The following is a 22,812-nucleotide window of genomic DNA, read 5'->3' on the forward strand; positions in this document are numbered from 1 at the left end:
ATTCTAAATGAGGATCTGGAATTTGAGTATCTAGATACCAACTAATGTAGAACTAACAAGAAGAATGCAACACGGAGATTGCAGAGATGCAAAGAGAGAATAAAAGATGTGAAAAAAAGAAAATAAACAGAACAGAAAGAAGCTAGAATAAAAGTTTGAATAATAATTATTTTAAAACAAGAATAAGGTGTATGTAACAAAACGTAGTAGCATGTATATATGGGCTTTATCGGGTCCTGTAAAAGGAGTCATCTTTGAATATAAATAAAAGATAGGCTAGAAAAAGAAACAGAAAAGACTAGAAGAGAAAACAAAAAAATACTTCTAAATTAAGGGTATAAGCCTGATTTATAGAGCTTAGCTAGTGTTGCATACTGATTTTCTATATCACACTTCATTAAGACTTCCGTATTTTTTTTTTGGTATCTCCAGGTATAGTTGTGGATCACTTTAAAGCTTGGAGTCCTAATTTTTTTTTTAAAAAAAAAAAGGAGTAAAGAGGTATGTAATAGACTGAATTTATGATGTTTAATGGTGTTTGTGAAAAGAACGTAATAGTCGTGTATTTTGTGGAAAGGTGAATGATGTTGCTGAGACTATTTTGCCTATTCAGCATACTTTGATTCTTTGGTTTTCAAAAGGACGTATTTAGAGGCACATGTGTAAATCAAGTTTAGTTTATTAGGAGATAATCTTGGACATGCAATTGATGTGATCACAATAAACCTCTACATAATAATACTCTTTATAAAAATAGCTTCCATATAAGCAAGGACGAGATCAATTTTTTTCGATAAGATAAGAGATTATTTATTGATGAATTATATTATAACATCGAGTTCCTTTCTAATGAGAGACTTTAACCATGACGGGAAATCTACTTGTCAATACTGGTTCATTCAAGCCTCCTCGGATTTCTTCAGAACAAAATCCCGATATGTTAATCATAGCACATAGTTAGAAGACTATAAACTAATGAGATCAAACGCTTTCTACCTCAACATTGTTGTATCCTTATACGAGTATCAATTTATTTGTTAGCGTGTCAAACCTTTATTAATGGATGTTTTGTATGAAAATTGCTACACCCCAAGAATATAGGTACCTCTATCAGGGGAACTCCTTTGGTATGAAGGTGTATATAAATGGACTCTCGGTAACTAGTGGACTCAAAACTCACTATGGAAAAAAACAAAACAGGTTAGTCCACCCGGTCCCTCATGGTCCGGATTTCAAAAAAAGAAAAAAAATCTTCCCGCTCATGGATTACCAGACGTGTTTAATCTTAAAATTTGCAACGCCTGATTTCTGTTGTTAACTCAAACAAACAGTAGCTATTCTTTGGGAATCCGTCCTTATTTACACCAATCAAAAAAAAACAAAAAAACTCTCCACTGCTGTAACAATAATTTTTTTTTTAAAGTCATCCGGATGACATATCCGGCCAGCCTATGACCAACCCCTCAATCATGTGAAGTATTATCTGGATTTCAACAAGATATGGACTTAAATATTAATCAGAATAGATCATCACAAAGATGTGGATGGATTTTTGCTCCATGGGAGGTGCCCTTAGCAGCCATGCTACCTCAACGAGAAACTAGATAGTTTGATGGGCAACAAAAGCATTCATGAGATGAAAAATTCCTTGACTGTGGGACACCTAGTATTTAATATTAGTTACCCTCATTTCGACTCAAGTGGGTTGCAGGTTCCAAAGTTCTCGACTGTTATAGATTAGTCTGTACTAGCTTAGGAGTGCTACTTGTATTAGGTTGTACTTGTTTTCCAGAGTCTTTTTCAATTAGGTATCTTTGTACTCCCTATTATGTATTTCCTTTATTTTCCATGTTTTTTCTAGTTGTGTGTATTTGGGCTCACTTGGAAGTTATAGATCAAGCCAAAAGACATATTTCGTTCGGGTAATACACCTCAACATATGGAAGCAAATGCCTGACTAGCATTTTCAATCGACTGCATCGAATCCTACCACCATCGAAGTTCTTATGGACACTGTTGTGCCCATCAAAAATACAGTTTTTCTTGTGAAAAGCATTGACCAGAGGTTTTTCAATCTTCGACTGCAACACCTGCTCCCGATGCAATTCCGATCTGAAGACTGTTGTTTGCATTCTGCTTCATTCTCATGTTGACGTAGATTCATGGGCTACCAATTTATTTGTAATTGATTAATCATCGGGTATCGCATACCCTCGTTTAACAGCCACTTACTAACTTAATAAAATTTATGCTTCAAAAAAAAAAGACAATAATCATAATTATCTCCTGTGTGGCGCACCAGCTTTCTTAGCACAGTTGGTTAGAACATCCGTTGAGTTCAATTCAACTCTCAATGAAAGCATCCGTCGTTTCCATGATTTATAAAGGGGATGCCAGTTCTACTAAGTGTTGATACCGTTTCATACAGGACAAAAAGATCCCACGATCCTGACCGTTGGATCGATGAAATGGTATCATCGCTTAGTAGGACTGATATCCCCTTTATCGTGGTCGTTTCAATCCTTTTTTTCCTTATTTTTTTTGCACGCACACATCTCTATGAATTGTACAACAAACACTTCAATACTCCCATTCACAGCACATCACTCTTACACAACTCTATCCTTTGACACTGAAAACCCTCGCTCACTTCCCTGTAAACATTTCCCTCCCAAACTCCACAAAGGGAGAGAACAAAAATGCAAACCCTACTAAACCCTCTTCTTCTTCCCTTCCCATCTTCAAAACCCACCAAACCCCTACTCAAACCCTTACCCCTACAGACCCCAAATCCCGTTTCCTGGAGAATTAGACTTCCTAAACCCCCAAACACTTTCAAACTGAAAGCATTTACTTCAGATGAATTCCCAGTAGATGAAACATTCTTAGAGAAATTTGGTCCAAAAGATAAAGAAACTGAAGACGAAGCACGTACACGTAACTGGGTCGAAAGAAATTGGGCACCTTGGGAAGAGATTCTCTCGCCTGAAGCTGATTTTGCTAGAAAAAGTTTAAATGAAGGTGAAGAAGTAGCATTAACGTCACCTGAAGCAATTGAAGCTTTTAGAATGTTAAGACCAAATTATAGACAAAAAAAGATTGAGGAAAGTGGGTTAACTGAAGATGAGTTTTTAGCTAAGCAGTTTGAGATTAGAGGTGAGATTTTAGAGCCTTTGGAAACTAGCTGGACTGGTCCTTTAGTTGTGAGGTTAATGCCGCCTAGAGATTGGCCACCGAAAGGATGGGAAGTTGATGAGAAGGAGTTGGAGTTTATTAGAGAAGCACATAAGTTGCAAGCTGTTAGGGTTGATGTGGAGGATGTGGAGGTGAATAAAGAAGTTGATAATATGTGTTTAAAAAGATATAAGATGTTTTTGAAGCAGTATAAGGAGTGGGTTGTTGGGAATAAGGATAGGTTGGAAGAAGAGTCTTATAAGGTATGGAGTTTTTAGTTTAAAGCTGTATATTATTGGACATTGAGTTTTTGGATTTGATTTGGTTTATATTTGGAGATTAACATGTGAAATGTGTACTTTTTATGATGTAGTATGACCAAGATTATTGTTCTGGTAGACGAAAACGAGGGGAAGATTATAGAGATGATATGGTATTATGGATGCTTGTTTGTTTACTTTTTTGATTTTTTGATTGAGTTGAGATGTATGTCTTGCTACAAGAGGGTTTCTAATCCGTGCACTCGTCGTTTATGCAGTTTGAGCTTCCATTTTACTATCCTGGACAGGTAAATTGTTGATACTTTTGTGGTGAAGTTTATGCTTAAAGAAGTGTTAACTGTGAAACTTACATCTGGAGAACATCCTGTGTAGATTTGTAGAGGAAAAGTGGTCGAGTTACATCTTTATCAAGGTGCATTTGTCGACATTGGAGGCGTATATGATGGGTAACTCTTAGTCATATTGTGCATTTTTACTAGTTTTTGCATTCTGCTCCTACTTTGGCAGGTTGGCTACTGGTCTACTACTTTCTGCCCGTCTATGAGTACCTAAATACTTTTATGGTATAGAAGGAACATATAAATGAATGACAACACTGAATATAGTGGTTACCTAAATGGATGACAACACCGAGTATAGTGGTTACCTGGTGAGAAGTTTGTTTCGGGTACCAACCTGAACCCAGAAACAAGTTGCCAAAGTTAATGTCGGCTGTCCTTGGCCAACTTGCTGTACTCTGGGTTCGATGAGTCATGCCCAACCCTATTCTGTAGTTCCTATTGGCAATGACTATGCCAACTTGTACGAGTTATTTGTTTTGTTCAAATTCTATCCTTAATTTCCTACTTCCATGAGTTGCAAATACAAATTCTTTGGCTGTTATGAACCATTCAACTTCTGCCAACTTTTTACAAATTCTTTGACTGTTATGAACCATTCAACTTCTGCCAAATTTTCACTAAACAAGTAATAACATACTTTCCAGGTGGGTTCCGATAAAAAACAACGACTGGTATTGGATTCGCCAGCATATTAAAGTTGGTATGGAAGTCATTGTTGAGATTCTGGTGAGTAAAACAGTTTTGTTGATTTAGCTACTACTTTCTTGTCTTTAGTGGTTAAACGTTGATCACTTTGCTTCTCTTGTATTGAGTTCCCCAAACATAAGACTGCAGACTGTAGTTTTACTCAGATCAGCAGTGATGGAATTTAAGAATGATTTTTCCTTCTTTTTGCAGGCGAAACGTGATCCGTACCGATTCCGTTTTCCTATTGAAATGCGTTTTGTCAATCCCAATATTGATCACCTTATGTATGTAGTTTTATCCTTCTTATGTTGAATATCCTAAATGGTTGGGTGATTGGTTAGGTCTTGTTGGCCATTTTTCCAATAATTGCTTGATTGTCATTCAAATTTTGATCACCTTCTTACTTTGGAGTTCGCCTATACATTGCAGCTTCAACATATTTGAGTTTCCACCAATATTTCATCGCGACGAAGATACGAACCCTGATGAATTACGTGTATGTTCTTTTGGAAAGATTCTTCTTTTTTATTTATCTGTAGTTGAAACTTTATATTCATTGAGCATCCTTAGTGCTACTTGTACTTGTTATCAAAAACGATATTCACACTCAGATGATCTAGTATTCAAGACACTAACTGAGCTGATCGCAGGGATGATCTACATGGGGTGTGCTATCCCATTTATTACTTATTAAAGCTTCTTATTAGGTTGTCTTTCTTTCTTTCTTTTTTTTGCAGCGTGATTGTGGAAGACCACCTGTTCCTAGAAAAGACCCAGGAATAAAAGATGAAGAGGAACCTTTGTTGTCAAATCACCCTTACGTTGATAAGGTAATTTGTGAGTCAATGCCATCGATGTTCTTTGTTGTATCATGATAGTATGTCTAATTCAAACTCACATTCTTTATTTTGTTCATTTGCCACAAATGGGTTTTATTGGAAAATGATAGATATGATATCAGTGTATCACCCTCTCCACTTTGTAGTTTGTACTCTGCTGTGAACATCTCTTCTTGTAAAAAAAGAAAGTGCATGGCTTGTGTTTAGCAGTCAATCTTGGTAGTTTGAAGCTGATCAGTATGACTCTTCTATTGCAGTTGTGGGAGCTACATGTAGCTGAGCAAATAGTATTGGATGAAGAGGAGTCTAATCCTGAGAAGTATAAAGGTAAAAAATTTGAAGAGATGTTTGAGGCCACAGAGGTTGATGCAGCAGTTGAATATTCCAAAGCTTATCATAAGAAGACTTTATTACCAAAGATGATCCTGGTGAATGGCATTTTCCTTCTTACCATTACCTGGTTTTCTTAAAGAATTATGATTAACCTTGGGGATGGAGTCCTAGCTTAACCCTACAGTGAAGGTTGCAACCCCTCCAGTGACCTTGATAGGGATCCAAAAGTGGTAACCTATGGGATGGAACCCTTGGTCGAACCACCCTTATGACCCTTCAAGGTTCATTACCAATAATCTCAGCAGTCAATGAAATACCTGATTGTATTTTATTTTGGCAGAAAACCAGCCATAAAGAGCTTGACTTGGATGCTGCTCGTGCCGAGCGTGAGGTGAGTCACTCTTAAGAGTTAACTTATGGGATTCCAGTTGTTTATCATTATTTTCTAAGTATCATGCCTATGCATCACATTGCAGTTCGTTCATTTAATGTAAAACTCATGTGCTTCTAATCGCAGCTCAACAACAAATTGATGGCAGAAGCAAAAGAAAGAGGTGAAGAATTTAAAGTCAGCAAGTTGAGACGCAACATTGAAATGGATGAGTATGACTTAATACATTGGCGCCGATCATTTGAAGAAAGGGAAGCTCTCCTTAGAGATATCAGCTGGTACCCCATCTTTCTTTTCCAATTTTTACCAGCATCTATCCATATACATATTTTTCTATTAAAGATGAATGCCTCTAAATTGCACCATCAATTAATCACTATAGTTGCATCTACATTCTTTTAATTTACACCGAATCGATAAGTCACTAAATCCAGTGCAGTGATTCACTTGAAGACTAGGATTTCAACCGTGGAATTTGCACTTTGTCTTCCATTTACTCATTTTTTTGCAGATTATGTTAGTAGGTAGATAATCTATTGTACTTAGTACTGAAGTTATTGCTTTATATACAGCCGTCAGGCTCTTGGCCTGCCACTACAAGAACCAGGGAGATACGTTGACAGCAGTTATTTTGGGAAGGATAGATATGACCCTGCTAGTCCTTTATACCGTTATGACTACTGGGGAGAGCCAAAGAACTCGGAGAAGAGCAAGCAAGAGCGTTTGACTGATGCCCATAACAAATCTATAGTGGGCAAGGGGAATGTCTGGTACGAGATGTCTTACGATGATGTCATAAAACAGAAGATGGAAAAGGAGGCCAGTTCAGTAGGAACAGTGGTGAAAGAGGCCGAAGAAGAAGAAGAAGATGATGTGGATTATGTTGATATGAATGGACTCAGGGACGATGACTCTGACGATGACGACGACGACTCTGATGACGAGGATTTTGATTACAGCATTCTAGGTGATCCAAATGTTTCGTCGAGCCAACCTACGGTCAATGGAACTGAGTCTTCTAGATTGTCAGATGAAGGCATGTTTAAAAATTAGTTTACGCTGAGACATAGTGTACAGTAGTAATTAGACGATTTTGTACTAGTTTAGCTTATCATGAGATAATATATGTAACTAAAGCTGTCATTGCGCAGTCTTTGATGCAAACCAGTTAATGAGACAAAACTTGACACTGCTTTGCGCTATCTCCCAGTTCTTGGTTTATATTCGATATAGATTAGTTAATTGCTACTCCGTAGATATTAGCGGACAGCAAGTCTGGGTCTTTTTTTCCTGGAAAGAAGATTTTCATCCAAAAATATTAAGATCTAGAACAGACAAATTATAGGAACTGTTAAAATATACACAAAATTGGTTAAAAAGATCAAAACCAATAATTCCTGGATGAAAAAGACTTGTAAGTTTTGATACTGTTTATATGGATAGGAATCAAAAAAGATACTTTTCAAATGGACTGTTTGGTTATTTCACCCAACTTTTTGTTTCTTATCATATGCAACTGACCAATATACCCCTTTCTTTACATGATTAAAAAGATACGTGTCTTTATCATTTTTCCACAACAACAACTACAAAATTTGTTTTTTGATGGAAAGTAAAAGACTATTATTAATACTAAGTTCAAACTACAAACTTCATGACTAGCCAACTGCAATTGCATTCATACACAAACAACATCTGCAGCTAACATTAAACACCATCTCAGCCTTGCACTTACAGTTCCCAGCCAAACTTTACTGTAACTCAACTTCACCAAATAAATTCAGCACCACCAAAACATCTTTGCATCGTTCAGATCAACTGAAACTCTTGCATAACCACTTGAGCCATCATCTCAGACCGACCAGTACAACTTCACAACACCAAGCTGCTGCAAACAACCACATGCAAGCTGATAACAGTTCATGATGCAACTGTGCAAGTTGCGCTTCAGCATAACCCAATGTATCAACGAAATAATCAAAGGCAGTACGTCTAGCTGGTCTAGAAGGGTGTGCTGAGACAAGGGGCGCGCGAACAACATCATCCTGCACCAAAATCTAATGACCACAATAGTCCACCTTCTTCCACCACCACTACCATTACTTCATGTCCAACAACATCAGGAACTTCTACGCAAGATATACCAACAATTTATTATTCTAAATCACTGTCATCCATCTCAACAATCCATACCACAAGCAGTTGCAATCTAAACAATTTAAATCATCATAATTATCTCGAAGAGTTAGTAGAGAGGTAGTTCTAATCATTCATTTATACACATTACCTACAACTAAACTAAACTAATATTATTAATCTTCTCCTATAGTTCCCTTAAGAAGTTGTATTAACGCACTTGGTTTATTTACAGGAAGTACTTAGTTTCATCGTGCGTATTGTGACGAAAATCTAGGTATATCGCAGTTTAAAACTAGATGAAACTGATTTCATCCTGCATATTCTGATGAAAGTAAAGTTATATCATAGTCTACAACTAGATGAAATTGGTTTCCTCCTGCATGTTTTTACGAAAATACAATTATATTACATCCTACAACTAGATGAAATTGGTTTCATCCTGAGTATTCTGACGAAAATTAAGGTATATCAGTATGTAAACTATATGAAATTGGTTTCATCATGCATATTTTGAAAAAAATACAGTTACATTGAAGTCTAAAAATAGATGAATCTGGTTTCTATCTGAGTATTCAGACGAAAATTAAGGTATATCATTGTATAAACTATATGAAACTAGTTTCATCCTGCATATTTTGACTAAAATACAGTTATATTACAGTCTACAACTAGATGAAATTAGTTTCACCATGAGTATTCTGACAAAAAAAAGGTATATCAATGTGTAAACTAGATGAAACTGATTTCATCCTTCCCACCAAATACAAAACATGATGAAACCAATTTTCCTCCTTGTATAACATGGATGAAAATAATTCGATCTCTATCCAAAACAGGATGAAACTGGTTTTCATCCTAGTATAACATGGATGAAAATAATTCGATCTCTATCCAAAACACGATGAAACTGGTTTTCATCCTAGTATAATATGGTTGAAATCATTCAAAATAGGCTATATCAGTACACATATCTTTGTAAAATCAACATACAACCAAAAATCTGAATTCACATGACCACATTCAAACATGATTCTATTAATGGTAATCAAACCACATTTTTAACCTAAATTTCAATTCTATTTCAACATTTCAATCAAAAAACATGTTTTTCCTAAAATTAAAATCAAAAACATGAATTAGAGTTAAGAAACTTACGGGTATTCGTCTTGAATTGATAGATGATAACAACATAATACTATTCTTTTCAATAATTTAGGGAATTTGAAGAACATAAATCACAATCGGTAATAAAGGTGGTTGTGTCGATGATGAACGCTTTGTAATCCAGTTATCTGTATTGCTGATGGCGACGGTGATGAATCTGAGAGATTTTGGTGTTAGTGTTTTGTGGTCGTGACGATGATGGTCTTGTTTGTCGATGATGATATTAATGGTAGAGATCTTGGAAAGAGTTTGGTTCTGGTTTTGATGGGGGAGGAAGAAGATAACGAAAAAGAGAGATTTTTGATGGGAAATGGGAGAAGATAACGAAGAAGAGGGGTTTTATGGTCTGTATTTGATTTTTTATTTTAACTGTCCATTTGACCGAGACATTATATTACCCGTCCATTTGAACCATATATAACACCTTTTTGGCTAAATAGCCCATTTTCTGTAAAATATAGGAGAAAAAAAAATGAGATGTGGAACGACACGATGGTTTTTGAACTACCCAGACCAAGGAAAATGTTTGCACTCAGGCATGTTCCTATGGACAATAGCAAATTTTTCAACTTTCCATGCCACTACAGGGAAATGGTTGATAATTTTTCCAATTTTCCATGCCACTATGGGGAAAGGGTCGATATATAAGACCAAGCACTATGGTGCCTCTTTTACCTACCCCTATCCCTCGTATGTAGGGAAAAACCAAAGTAGCAAGCACTATGGTCTCCCATATCCCTACATGTGTAGGGATATCCCTCACTTTCTCTACAAGGAGGATCACATCTAATCCGGGTAGTAGGGAAGGGAAATCACACGGCTACTCAATTGCCGTAGGAATTTACGCTTAAGGACTACTGAGTAGCCGTATAGAAGTTGATACGACCACTGAGTAGCCGTAGCGTTTTACAAGACAATTGAGTAGCCGTTTCTGGTTTTCTTTCCTTTTTCACTAAAACTCTTTTTTTTATCTATTATATCTCCTTTTTACCTATTATATATATCTCTTTTTTACTCCAAAATATCTTTTTTTTCCTATACAAATATATTCCCATTGGAAAAAAAACTGGAAAAAAAAACGGCTACTTTGACACTATTCATATGGCTGCCTTCCTACGGCTACTTTGGCACTATTCATACGGCTGCCTTCCTTGTGTTTTTCCTTCCCTTTATTTGAGGGATAGGGAAGGGATGCCCTGCGCCATAGTGCTTGGCCTAAGTGCCATAGAGACCCGTGACCAAACTTCTATAGTATGTGGTAGAAGCTCTACCACTCGGTAAAGACTCTCCCATCAATGGTTATTTAACACTCCACTATATATGTAATCCACTAATTTTAATTTATTCGTATCATATTTTATACAAATTTCACATTATATGCATATTTCTTTCATAAATTCCTCAATTTACTTATTTTTTATTTCATAAATCAGTGTATTTTATGATGAAAAGATGCAGATTCATATGAATCAGTTTAAATCACAACAACATATGTATGTTTGGATGTTGCAACAACTTGATGGTGATTCTGATGAAGATAGATAACTAACAAAGACTATGATATTGGTACTCTCAGGGAAGATACCTAGAGCTCAAGATCCAAAATAAATATTCACAAAGATAGATCATATCGAGTGTGGGACCGATGTGCACCAACAAAAGCTGATGTACGAATATTTCGGTGTTGATTATGGGTACTCTGGTGAAGATTTCTAACGTCGATTCCGCATATGCCTCGACACTTGATGAGTTAGATTACTGATGAACTTTTTCAGGTACGACCTCAATTAATTATCACCTTGATGCACCGAAGTTTAGAGGTCATAGTCCCGAACAAAAAGTTATTTCGGCCCAAAGGATTCTAGGTTATGGGAATTGGTCGGTTATTAGCCAAGCAAACTTATTTTCAAGTTCTTCACTTCACAAATATGGATTAGAATATAGTAGCAAGAACAAGTTCGTTCCTCATAGAAATATGAGTTTTTTGTTTTTCATAACTGAAAATTTTATTAATGAACTAATGAGGTTCAGGCATGAAATGTTTGGAAAACAAAGACCGAATCCAAAGAGAATAATCATTATACTCTTCTATAATGAGCTTTTCTAACTTTACCTTTTTCGATATGACATCAACTAAGTGATTGTCATCTATTTTAACATGAAAAATTTTCCATGAACTAAAAGAAGATAAAACAATTTTTATCTCTCGCAAGAGTTTATTAATCTCCCATATGACATAAACTGTATCAGTGGTGATGGAATTAACTACTACTTCTGCATCAACAACCAAATGAAAGTTGTCAATCTTCAAACTTTTGATCCAACTTAAAGCTTTTAGTATTGCAATGCACCCTCCAGTTTCAGAATTGATTACTCCAACTACATAGGTGCCTTTGACTCCTTCATGTCTACTTCAAAAAATGAAAGCACCATACCAGTGCCAATTTCATTAGTTAAATGATCGAAAGAAGCATCTACATAAGTTTTCAGCATATCAGAATCATCTTCAAGACCATAGTATTATCAATTGTGACATTTGTAACTGGGTGCAGAGGCATATTAAAGTTGTGAAAAGGCGAGGGTACCCAAATATAACTCAAGCCAAAACTTTTCCTACCTATAAGTCCTTTCTCCGAAAGTGATTGTCTATGGACTGAGTCGAGACAATACAACTAATCGGTTCACACTTCGTGTGATCGTCTATGGATACGAGATCGAGACAATACAACAACGAAGTATGTTTCTTGATAATAGGTTCGGACTTAACCAAATACAATAGGATTACTTATCAAGTAAATAGGAATTAACGTTTGTGTAATTTACTTTAAATTATAATAACAACAATTATAATTGCTTAAAATAAAAGTAAATGACACAACAAGATTTTGTTAACGAGGAAACCGCAAATGCAGAAAAACCCCGGGACCTTGTCAGAATTAAATACTCCCAGGATTAAGCCGCTATAAAAAATAAACCAACTTCGTATAGTTGAGACCAAGCAACTAAACCTATAGTTCACCTAGTTCCGTCTGTATTCCCACGCCTCCAACTTATGAATAAGTCACGTACTTGGAACAATTCTTTTGGTTCGTATTCCAAATAGTAAAGGAACAACAAATCTGTTTGGTATCAACTCTCTTCAACCAAGTGATGTGAGTTCGACAAAGGCTCTTTTGTTTATCTCAAATAAACTCCTTCGTCAGGTTCTTAGATCTATCTTATTCTCAACTACCAAAGGTGATTGTTAAGATTTTGCAATCAATACTTTTAATCACAAAGAATTGTATTGATGCCGATATACACAACTAATCAATCCAATCTACCACAAGGATAAACCGATTATAGTTGGATCCTATTATACCGAAACAAGTATTGTGCACACCAAAGATTATGAACCCCAAATCAGAAATCTTCAATATCTTATTTGTCTTCAAATCTTCTTAGATCTTAAATAAACACCTGCATAAAACAACTTGAATCTCTTGTGATCAATCACACATAGGGAGTCGGTTAACAATGGATTACCACAAGATCGTATTTAGAACTAAAAACAGTCTAAAGATCCCTGTCGAAACTTCGATCTAGTTTGAGTGAATCTTATATCAGAAGGGAAATTCTCAAGCATAAACAAAGTAGGTGCAATCAAAGTTCAACCACTGTTAGTCAATCAAATTAATCGAAAACAAAAGATAAACCGCAATTGTCTAGTTTCCCAACAACGATACTAATAGAGCTTCTCAATCCCAAAGAAGACTTTAAACTGAGCGGTCGTAAGAGATTTCGCCTAATTAGTTTACTCTCTTCTCCGAATAGGCGGCTACACCAGTAACAACACAACCGAGGAAGTTTGTTGTCACGAAGGATTAGTTTGCTAGAAATGCAAACTTCAAGTATTTATAGACAAGGAAGTTTGGACACCAAGGAATTTCCAAAACCGAAAATATTCTCAAGGTATGCAATATACTCCAAATTCGGTTTCCATAATTCCTGGAAATGTTCTGTCCAAAATACTGACCGAAAATCTATTTGGAAAATATTTAACTAATAAATGCACATTACTAATTCTCGTTTTCCTAAAATAAAATTAACAACCTTAAATAAAAGATTCTTAATTTATTTATATTTCGATCCTGGGATTTTCTTCCTTTAGCTATTAAGGAATAACTTTGAACAATAAAAGATAAACACTACTGTACGTGTTCAAAGTATGTCGACATCCTGACTTTGTAAGTCTTATTTCATACTTACAACCTTGAAACCGATTTGCCACACTTCCAAACAAGTTTAGAATTGGTTCATCTGACTTTCAAGAACTATGTGATTGATCAAGAACACTCAATCACAAATCATGGGTTTAATGGTTCTACCAAAACAAGTTTCGGTTCTACCTCCATGTGAGTACTGTGCATAGTCACACTAACTTTCCAAAATTCGGTTGACTAGGTACTAGGATCGGTCCCCCACATTGTTAGAGCATTGCTCGGTCGAACTCGCATGCATTGCTATCTCAAGCATGTTTGTCAATGTTAGTGATCAAAACTATAAGTCTTGATTTCTAGTATATTATAGCTAAGTCTCAGACTAGGATAAAAAGTGTAGTTGAGCTCAAGGAATTCATGGAGATTCATCATACAAGTAGAAGAACTACGCAAGGAACCGGTGGAATTTCTCGACAAAAAGGTATGTGAAGACTTGAACTTATCTATCACTCAAAAGTCTATCTACTATATCTCCTACTCTTTGAGACAAGAAGTCGTATGCTATATATATAGATTTTGATTATACGCATTTGGTATTTCGTGCCGAGTATACCTCGCCTATCTATATCTCGAAATATGAGTTGGTAAGCTTTTTGCTTTAACCAAGTTTATCTTTACCATGTGACGAAAGTCATGATATGTTTCAATCATCTTGAAAATTGCTTTGACGAGAAATGGTGTAACAACTGTATAGCGTCCTCTAAGAATGTTTCAATGATTGAAATGAGAGCTTAGATTACATAACCAATGGTTGACATAAGCATTGTTGTGTAAACACATTTATATATAAGTCCTATTCCTTGAACCAAAGTTTTCGAACTTTGTTGATCAAGAGAACCGGAAGAACGGCGTGAGCCAAGTCTGCGAACTGCCGAAGTTCTCAAAACCGAGAATTTCTGCTGGAGTTGAAAAACTACTTGCATGAAACTAAGTCCGCGAACTCAGTCCGCGAACCGGCGAAGTTCTCATACCCGAGAATTTCTGTTGGAGTTTGTAAACTCTGCCCAGTAACTTAAGTCCGCGAACCTAGTCTGCGCACTTGAGAAGGTTATATATCTGAACATGATTTCTGAACTTAAACTTAAAAAGACAAAGGAATGCAGTTTGTAAACCGTGGCTATAAAATTTCATGAACCGATTCAAGTGAATCAAATCATCTTTGCTTTAATTGTGTCTTGTGTAGTACATGAAATTTCCTTGCAATTGAACAACTCTCTAACTAGTTCATTAGAAGTCATTTGAACTAGTTATGGTGAAGAAGAACGTGGTTGATATGAAATGCTCATATGGCTAACCATTTGGTTAACTATTGTTGAACCAACAAGTGCATACGTTTGGGTACGGTTAACAAACCTAGAAGTGTGCATTGTCAAATGTGTGTAACAAGCTATGTTTTTGATCTAACGATTGAGAAATATTAGCTTGAATCTAAATCAGGTTTTCATCTAACGGTGGATATTGATTGCTTTGTTACCAAGGTAACTTAATTGCAAACCCTGATTTGAAAGACTATATAAGGGGAACTCTAGTATCTGTGCAAAAATAATCCTCACACCTTACATGTGATACTAGTTTGCGTGCTAGAGTGGGTTATGTGATCTGATCTTGCATCTTCTATCGTACGAGTACAATCAGATTGAGTGGCTTGAGATTTATATCTCCGATAGGCAAGATATAAAAATTAATCACAAACAATCTTCGTCTCATTGTTTGTGATTCCGCAACATCTTGTTTCACTACCATACGATTAAGATTGATATGAGGTGATTGATAACTCTAGGTTGTTCTTCGGGAATATAAGACCGGATTATCAATTGGTTCCTGTTCACCTTGATTATTATCAAAAGACAGAATAAAACCTTTTAGGGTTTATCTGTGGGAGACAGATTAATCCTTTGATAAACTTGTATGTGTGGGACAGATTTTTTTATTGTCAAAGCCTGCGATTTTGGGTCGTAGCAACTCTTAGTTGTGGGTGAAATTAACTAAGGGAATCAAGTGCGCAGTATCCTGCTGGGATCAGAGGCGTAGGGAGTACAACTGTACCTTGGATCAGTGGGAGACCGATTGGGGTTCAACTACAGTCCATTCCGAAGTTAGCTTGGAGTAGGCTAGTGTCTGTAGCGGCTTAATACAATCTGTGTTCAATCTGGACTAGGTCCCGGGGTTTTTCTGCATTTGCGGTTTCCTCGTTAACAAAATTTCTGGTGTCTGTGTTATTTCAATTTCCGCATTATATTGTTTTATCTTTATAATTGAAATAATACAGGTTGTGCGTTGTAGATCATCAATTAGAATATCCAACCTTTGGTTATTTATTTTCATTGAGTGATCCTTGGATATTGGTCTTTGGTACCATCCAAGTTATTCCTTTTGTTTGATTAAAGACTCACTGATTTCTATTAGCTCGAGCAAATCAAAACAAGAGAGAGATATTAACTCTTTGAGATAATTTTACCTAGATTGAGTCCGTCTTTCTAGTTGATTCTGTAGAAAGTATTTCGGAGTTAGTCCATACAAATTGCTAAGCGAAATATTGGGTGGTGTTGTTAGACCCCCGCTTTTTCAATTGGTATCAGAGCGGGCAAACACTTCAAACCTTATAGTTTTGTGTTTGTTCGATCCTCAAAAGTCTATTCATATGGGAAATCTTTTTGGGAGGCTTGATCGTGGCATCTGTAACGCACCCCAGAGTTCCTTAAAGGTTGTTCAGAGATTATCACACTTTATTCTAATGGAAGCACGTGATAATCCTATACCATCTAGCATGTCAGAAAATATAGATGTGAAGAAACGATCTAAGGAAAAGAATAAAAAGAATTGTCGAAGAAAACTTGGTCAACGCTCAAGGGTATGGACTCTCTCAAGAATTACTCTTAATCTCCTTGAGGAATACTACCATAAAGGTTTCATTGACAAGGAGTTGTTTAGAGCGTTTGAAAGTGTTTTGCAATTCTTAGAAAAGCTTAATTCCATAGAGAATTTGAATTGTTCTGACAAGAGTTTTGTGCCTGTCAAATCATTTTCTAATGATGCATAAACTGTTCTCAACACCGATTCAAGTGAAGCCGATAAAAAGGATTCGTATGAATTAGGCAGAGGAACCATTTGTCAGAAAAGGTCATCTCTTTGTCATAAGAAAAAGAACCCACATGACTCTAAGTATTATCATTACGATTATACTCCTGACTCTGGGTACAAATATCAACCAGAAAAATTGCATGGAAAATTCTATGCAGTTTCCAACACCTGATTTCAGGATTGGCTATACCCCATTTGTATATGACTTGAAATGGGGAAAGTAACAGGTTGATTTTTTTGTTTTAATCTTTTTTTTAATGTTTTTGTGATAAGATCTTTTCAGTAGGTACTCTTCCTCCTGTTGGTTGTACTTTTAAAAAATCATACTCCTCAAATGGGTCACGGTTCGTGCACGGGTCAAAGCCCAGGTAGGGTATATAAACGAAGTTCGCGGACGTCGTCATCATCTTAAACAGTCCGCGTACGTGAACCTCTAGGGTTTATTGCTTTCCTCCATTAAAGCTTCTTTGGAGAAATTGAAAGGAAGGGTGTTCAAGTTTCACTCCAAGTAAGTAAATTTCTTTTGATCCTTTCATATTTCTAGATCTATGATGAATCCTAGAAGCACAAAAAGGAGCCCTAAAAACTCAAAATCCTCTATCTTGAATCTCCTTGTGACCAAAACTCTCTTAGAATTAGGTTTGTGGATGATTCTTGTGATAGAATGTTTTATAAGATAACTTCAAAAGGTTTCATTCTAGAAAAGAAATTTAATTTCTCTAGTGGGCATGAAGAGGATTTGGTATGCTTTAGAAAATTCAAGCTTGGAAATATCTTTGATGGTCTTGGTCAAGGATTTGATTCTCTTACAAGGATTTTCTATGCCAACATTCATGATGTTGATTACAAAAAGATGGAGTTCAAATCCATGATTGGTAGAGAAAGGTTTCTTGTTGATAGAGAATTAATTTCAAGGATTACCAAAATCTCATTGGGGAACGTACGACTTCCTAGACCAAGTGATGAACGTCCATCATGTGATGATATCTCAGTTGGGATTTGTGGCAAGAAGGTTGTTTGGAGTCAAGGAAAGTTCCCTAATAATGATCTTGGTATTGCTTTGATGACTTTTGAAAAACTTGGTATCCCAAATCTTTGTCCCTCCACAATTGAAAATTCTTGGTGGAGTCATGAGTTTGCAGAATTGGTCTATTTCCTTGAATCGGGTATTCCAAGTCTCGATATTTGTGGTTTTATTATCTTTCAAATGATTTCGATGACTTCACCCGTCAAGATGTTAGGTTACCCTTGCTTGATTAGTCAAATTTGCCGTGATCATGGGTTTGATTCAACTGACAACTCTCTTGGGGTTCCCAAACCGGTTCGTCCGTGTACCTTCAGGCGCATAAGGAAAAATACTTGCAAGCGACAAAGAATCGCTTCTCTTGACTTTAGTGACCCTACCACCATGAGCCTTCTTCAAAAAATTCATAAGGGCGTGTGTAAGGTTGATTCAAGGGTGAAGTGTGTCCAAAAAAAACTATCTTTGGTTGCAACGAAGTTTCCCGAACTCAAGGAAGATTTGAACGCAATTCAAGCATCTTGGAGTATCTCCGATGAGGAAGAAAATGAGTAATTTGTGTTCTTGTGTTTTCCTAGTATGTCTTCCTTTTGGTTTTGTTGTAAGAATAACTAGTGCTTTTAATAGCAATGATTGTGACTACACATAGCTATTACTTTTCATCTTCTTGTTCTTTTTTTTTAGGTTTATTGGTTTAAATTCTAAAAACTATTTGGAAGATGATTTTTTTGCAGTATTAATCTTTATGATTTCTTATATTGAAATTTGTTATGGGATATTGGTGTTTACGTCCGTGAACTATGTCTGTCCCATACTTTGTCAAAAGTAAAATCGTTTGTGATCGATATTCACGTACTGTTAAAAGAATGAATGGACTTTTGACAAATACAAAAGTTAAGCCTATATTGTCAAATTTTTGATGGAAGCTAGATTAAAATCTTTTGTTTTCAAGGATTATGCCTATTAAATATCGTTATACAAATAGTGGTGGAAAATAGAATGAATCCTTGTGTATTCCGCAGTATGGATCATCCCTGATCCATATTTTATGTATTACTGTGAGGCTCCGTAATGTATCTTATGTTGAGCACTATACAACCAAGTTGATTTTTTTTTAGCTTAGTTGTTGTTCTGTGAGATATGTTATGTCGAGCATATTGAACTAAATTAATCATCTTGTTTGGTTATTTAGTTATTGCTCCGTAAGTTTTCTTATGTCGAGCAAACCAAATGACAATTAAATTGATTACTTTTGTGATTAGTTTTGTTGTGTATTCCGATTAGATTAATTATGGGTTTTCTTGTAATTAATCTAGTTGAGTATTTTCGTGTCTCCATAAGTTCTCTTACGTTGAGCATAATCAATTGAATTGATCACTTTTTGTGTTTAATTTGATTGCGTATTCCGATTAAATTAATCATGGGTTTACTTGTGACTAATTTGATTGAGTTTTGGATACAGGAAATCATCCTCATGGTTTTTTGTGTCCAATAAAAATCCTTCTTTTCTTTCGAAATTAAGGTCGATCTTGTTGTTCCTTCGGGAATGTCATCAAATGAGGGAGAGTTCTTTTGAACTTGTGTTAATGGTCATATCTTGAGGGGTGTGCGGCTGTGGAATTTTAGAGGTGTTATCTTGTATCTTTAAACTCTTGATGAATGCATTTAGCTTCGGCTTTATGACTGCATCTAAATTAGTTGGTATGTCTCTCTCGGAAATTTCATTATGATCCCGTTCTTGTACCTTTGCCAATTTTATTGACAAAAAGGGGGAGAATTAATATGTATTTTACACTACAAATACATATGGTTTTCGGATCATTGTGTAAGGGGGAGTGGTTTCCATGTGAGATGGAGTATTGACTAAGGGGGAGTGATACGTATCACCATTGTATTATTGTTGAAGTTGTGATACAATTGAACTTTGACGCTGTGTAATAATACTATGACACTGTATAACAATGATCGAGAACTATGTTTTCTCATTGTTATAGCTATGGATTTTCAACAGCGGTGATGCTAAACTTACAACCTTTGGGATCATTGGAGTACTTGGAAGTGACGAAGATTTCGAGGAATGTTGAAGATTAGACATGTGAAATAGGAGCTACTAAAGTTTCTTTATCTTTTTTGTATTCCATATGTATTGATAGTTTTGTCACTAAAATTGACAAATGGGGAGAATGTTAGAGCATTGCTCGGTCGAACTCGCATGTGTTTCTATCTCAAGCATGTTTGTCAATGTTAGTGATCAAAACTATAAGTCTTGTTTTCTAGTCTATTATAGGTAAGTCTCGGATTAGGATAGAAAGTGTAGTTGAGCTCAAGGACTTCATGGCGATTCATCATACAAGTAGAAGAACTACTCAAGGAACCGGTGGAACTTCTCGACAAAAAGGTATGTGAAGACTTGAACTTATCTATCACTCAAAAGTCTATCTACTCTATCTATTACTCTTTGAGACAAGAAGTCGTGTGCTATATATATAGACTTTGATTATACACATTTGGTATTTCGAGCCGAGTATACCTCGCCTATCTATATCTCGAAATATGAGTTGGTAAGCTTTTCGCTTTAATCAAGTTTATCTTTACCATGTGAAGAAAGTCATGATATGTTTCAATCATCTTGAAAATTGCTTTGACAAGAAATGGTGTAACAACTATATAACGTCCTCTAAGAATGTTTCAATGATTGAAATGAGAGTTTAGATTACATAACCAATGGTGGACATAAGCATTGTTGTGGAAACACATTTATGTATAAGTCCTATTCCTTGAACCAAAGTTTGCGAACTTTGTTGATCAAGAGAACCGGAAGAATGGCGTGAGCCAAGTCCGCGAACTCCGTCTGCAAACTGCCGAAGTTCTCAAACCCAAGAATTTCTGCTGGAGTTGACAAACTACTTGCGTGAAACTAAGTCCGAGAACTCAGTTCGTGAACCCAGTCCGCAAACCGGCGAAGTTCTCATACCCGAGAATTTATGCTGGAGTTTGTAAAATCTTCCCGGTAACGTAAGTACGCGAACTTGAGAAGGTTATATATCTGAAGATGATTTCTGAACTTAAACTTAAAAAAAACTAAGGAATGCAGTTTGCAAACCGTGGATATAAAAGTTCATGAACCGATTCAAGTGAATCAAATCATCTTTGCTTCAATTGTGTCTTGTGTAGTACATGAGATTTCCTTGCAATTGAAAAACTCTCTAACTAGTTCATTTGAAGTCATTTGAACTAGTTATGGTGAAGAAGAATGTGGTTGATATGAAATGCTCATATAGCTAACCATTTTATTAACTATTGTTGAACCAACAAGTGTACAAGTTTGGGTACAGTTAACAAACCTAGAAGCGTGCATTGTCAAGTGTGTGTAACAAGCTAAGTTTTCGATCTAACGGTTGAGAAATATTAGCTTGAATCTAAATCAGGTTTTTATCTAACGGTGGATATTGATTGCTTTGTTACCAAGGTAACTTAATTGCGAACCCTGATATGAAAGACTATATAAGGGGAACTCTAGTATCTGTGCAAAACTAATCCCCACACCTTACGTGTGATACTAGTTTGCGTGCTAGAGTCGGTTCTCCTTTAACCTTTGGTTTTCTTCTTCTAAAACCAGGTAAACGACTTAAACACTTCATTGGGATTGTGAAGCCAGACCGATACTACTTTTATCGTAGTTGTGTGATCTTATCTTGCATCTTCTATCGTACGAGTACAATCAGATTGATTTCTCCGATAGGCAAGATATAAAAAGTAATCACAAACATCTTCGTCCCATTGTTTGTGATTCCGCAACATCTTTTTTCGCTACCATACGATTAAGATTGTTGTGAGGTGATTGATAACTCTAGGCTGTTCTTCGGGAATATAAGACCAGATTATCAATTGGTTCCTGTTCACCTTGATTATTATCAAAAGACGGAACAAAACCTTTTAGGGTTTATCTGTGGGAGACGGATTAATCCTTTGATAGACTTGTCTGCGTGGGACAGATTTGTTTATTGTCAAAGCCTCCGATTTTGGGTCGTAGCAACTCTTAGTTGTGGGTGAGATCAGCTAAGGGAATCAAGTGCGTAGTATCCCGATGGGATCAGAGGCGTAGGGAGTACAACTGTACCTTGGATCAGTGGGAGGATGATTGGGGTTCAACTACAGTCAAGTCCAAAGTTAGTTTGGAGTAGGATATTGTCTGTAGCGGCTTAATACAAAGTGTGTTCAATCTGGACTAGGTCCCGGGGTTTTTCTGCATTTGCGGTTTCCTGGTTAGCAAAATTTCTGGTGTCTGTGTTATTTCAATTTCCGCATTATATTTTTTTATCCTTATAATTGAAATAATACAGGTTGTGCGTTGTAGATCATCAATTAGATTATCCAACCTTTAGTTGTTGATTTTGACTGAGTGATCCTTGGATATTGGTCTTTGGTACCATCCAAGTTATTCCTTGTGTTTGATTAAAGGCTCGATGATTTCTATTAGCTCGAGTAAATCAAAACAAGAGAGAGATATTAACTCCTTCAGATACTTTTACCTAGATTGAGTCTGACCGTCTAGTTGATTCTATAGAAAGTATTTCGGAGTTAGTCCATACAGATTGCTAAGCGAAATATTGGGTGGTGTTGTTAGACCCCTGCTTTTTCACACATATATATGGTATTTAACTTATATGTGTTGCACATGTCCATAGGATCGGTTCCCTTTTGCCTAAAAACGTGTTGCATATGTCCATAAGATCAGTTCCCCTTTCTGCTACAAACTTGCTGCACCTCATACAAGGATCGATTCCCGTTTGTGATGTGTTGCACCTCTTACTAGGATCGGTTCCCCTTTACCCAGATTCGGTCATATACAAATCACAAACTCGATCACACCATCTCAGGTGATTACTTAAGATCGGTTTCACTAATAAAAGTCATACCAATACATAAGTCAGGCCTTTGTGAATAGTTTTACCAAGAACACAAACAAGTCATGAGCGGTTATACTAAATCACACATATTGGTTATTCACAAGATATGCAATGAATAACAATACCAATAATGCCTGGAGATTTCCTTTTAGATCCATAAACAAGTTTATGAACTTACTTCCTTATAACATG

General features: G+C 36.1%; 1 protein-coding gene across 2 annotated transcripts; it reads left to right on the forward strand.

Moving 5' to 3' along the window:
- The first annotated feature begins 2,643 nt into the window (after nt 1-2,643).
- On the forward strand, nt 2,644-7,254 carry LOC113302754 (protein PLASTID TRANSCRIPTIONALLY ACTIVE 10-like). Of its 2 annotated transcripts, XM_026551693.1 has the most exons (13): nt 2,644-3,437; nt 3,548-3,607; nt 3,713-3,742; nt 3,828-3,901; nt 4,441-4,522; nt 4,694-4,767; nt 4,913-4,979; nt 5,221-5,313; nt 5,580-5,750; nt 5,996-6,046; nt 6,173-6,324; nt 6,619-6,951; nt 6,982-7,254. In XM_026551693.1, the coding sequence occupies exons 1-13, from the start codon at nt 2,700-2,702 to the stop codon at nt 7,097-7,099; spliced, it is 2,043 nt and encodes a 680-aa protein (XP_026407478.1). In that variant the 5' UTR covers nt 2,644-2,699; the 3' UTR covers nt 7,100-7,254. The 2 variants fall into 2 exon arrangements, with proteins under 2 accessions (XP_026407478.1, XP_026407477.1); XM_026551692.1 differs by having other exon boundaries at nt 2,645-3,437; nt 6,619-7,254.
- The last annotated feature ends 15,558 nt before the right edge of the window (nt 7,255-22,812 follow it).

The sequence above is a fragment of the Papaver somniferum genome, chromosome 8, assembly GCF_003573695.1.
Source record: "Papaver somniferum cultivar HN1 chromosome 8, ASM357369v1, whole genome shotgun sequence".
Lineage (NCBI taxonomy): Eukaryota > Viridiplantae > Streptophyta > Magnoliopsida > Ranunculales > Papaveraceae > Papaver > Papaver somniferum.

Excerpts from the sequence above, each read along its gene's own strand:
- LOC113302754 (XM_026551692.1), top strand. The coding sequence starts at position 2,700 with ATGCAAACCCTACTAAACCCTCTTCTTCTTCCCTTCCCATCTTCAAAA. Across the intron at positions 3,743-3,827 it reads CATTTTACTATCCTGGACAG|ATTTGTAGAGGAAAAGTGGT; the intron begins GTAAATTGTTGA and ends CATCCTGTGTAG. Across the intron at positions 3,902-4,440 it reads ATTGGAGGCGTATATGATGG|GTGGGTTCCGATAAAAAACA; the intron begins GTAACTCTTAGT and ends CATACTTTCCAG.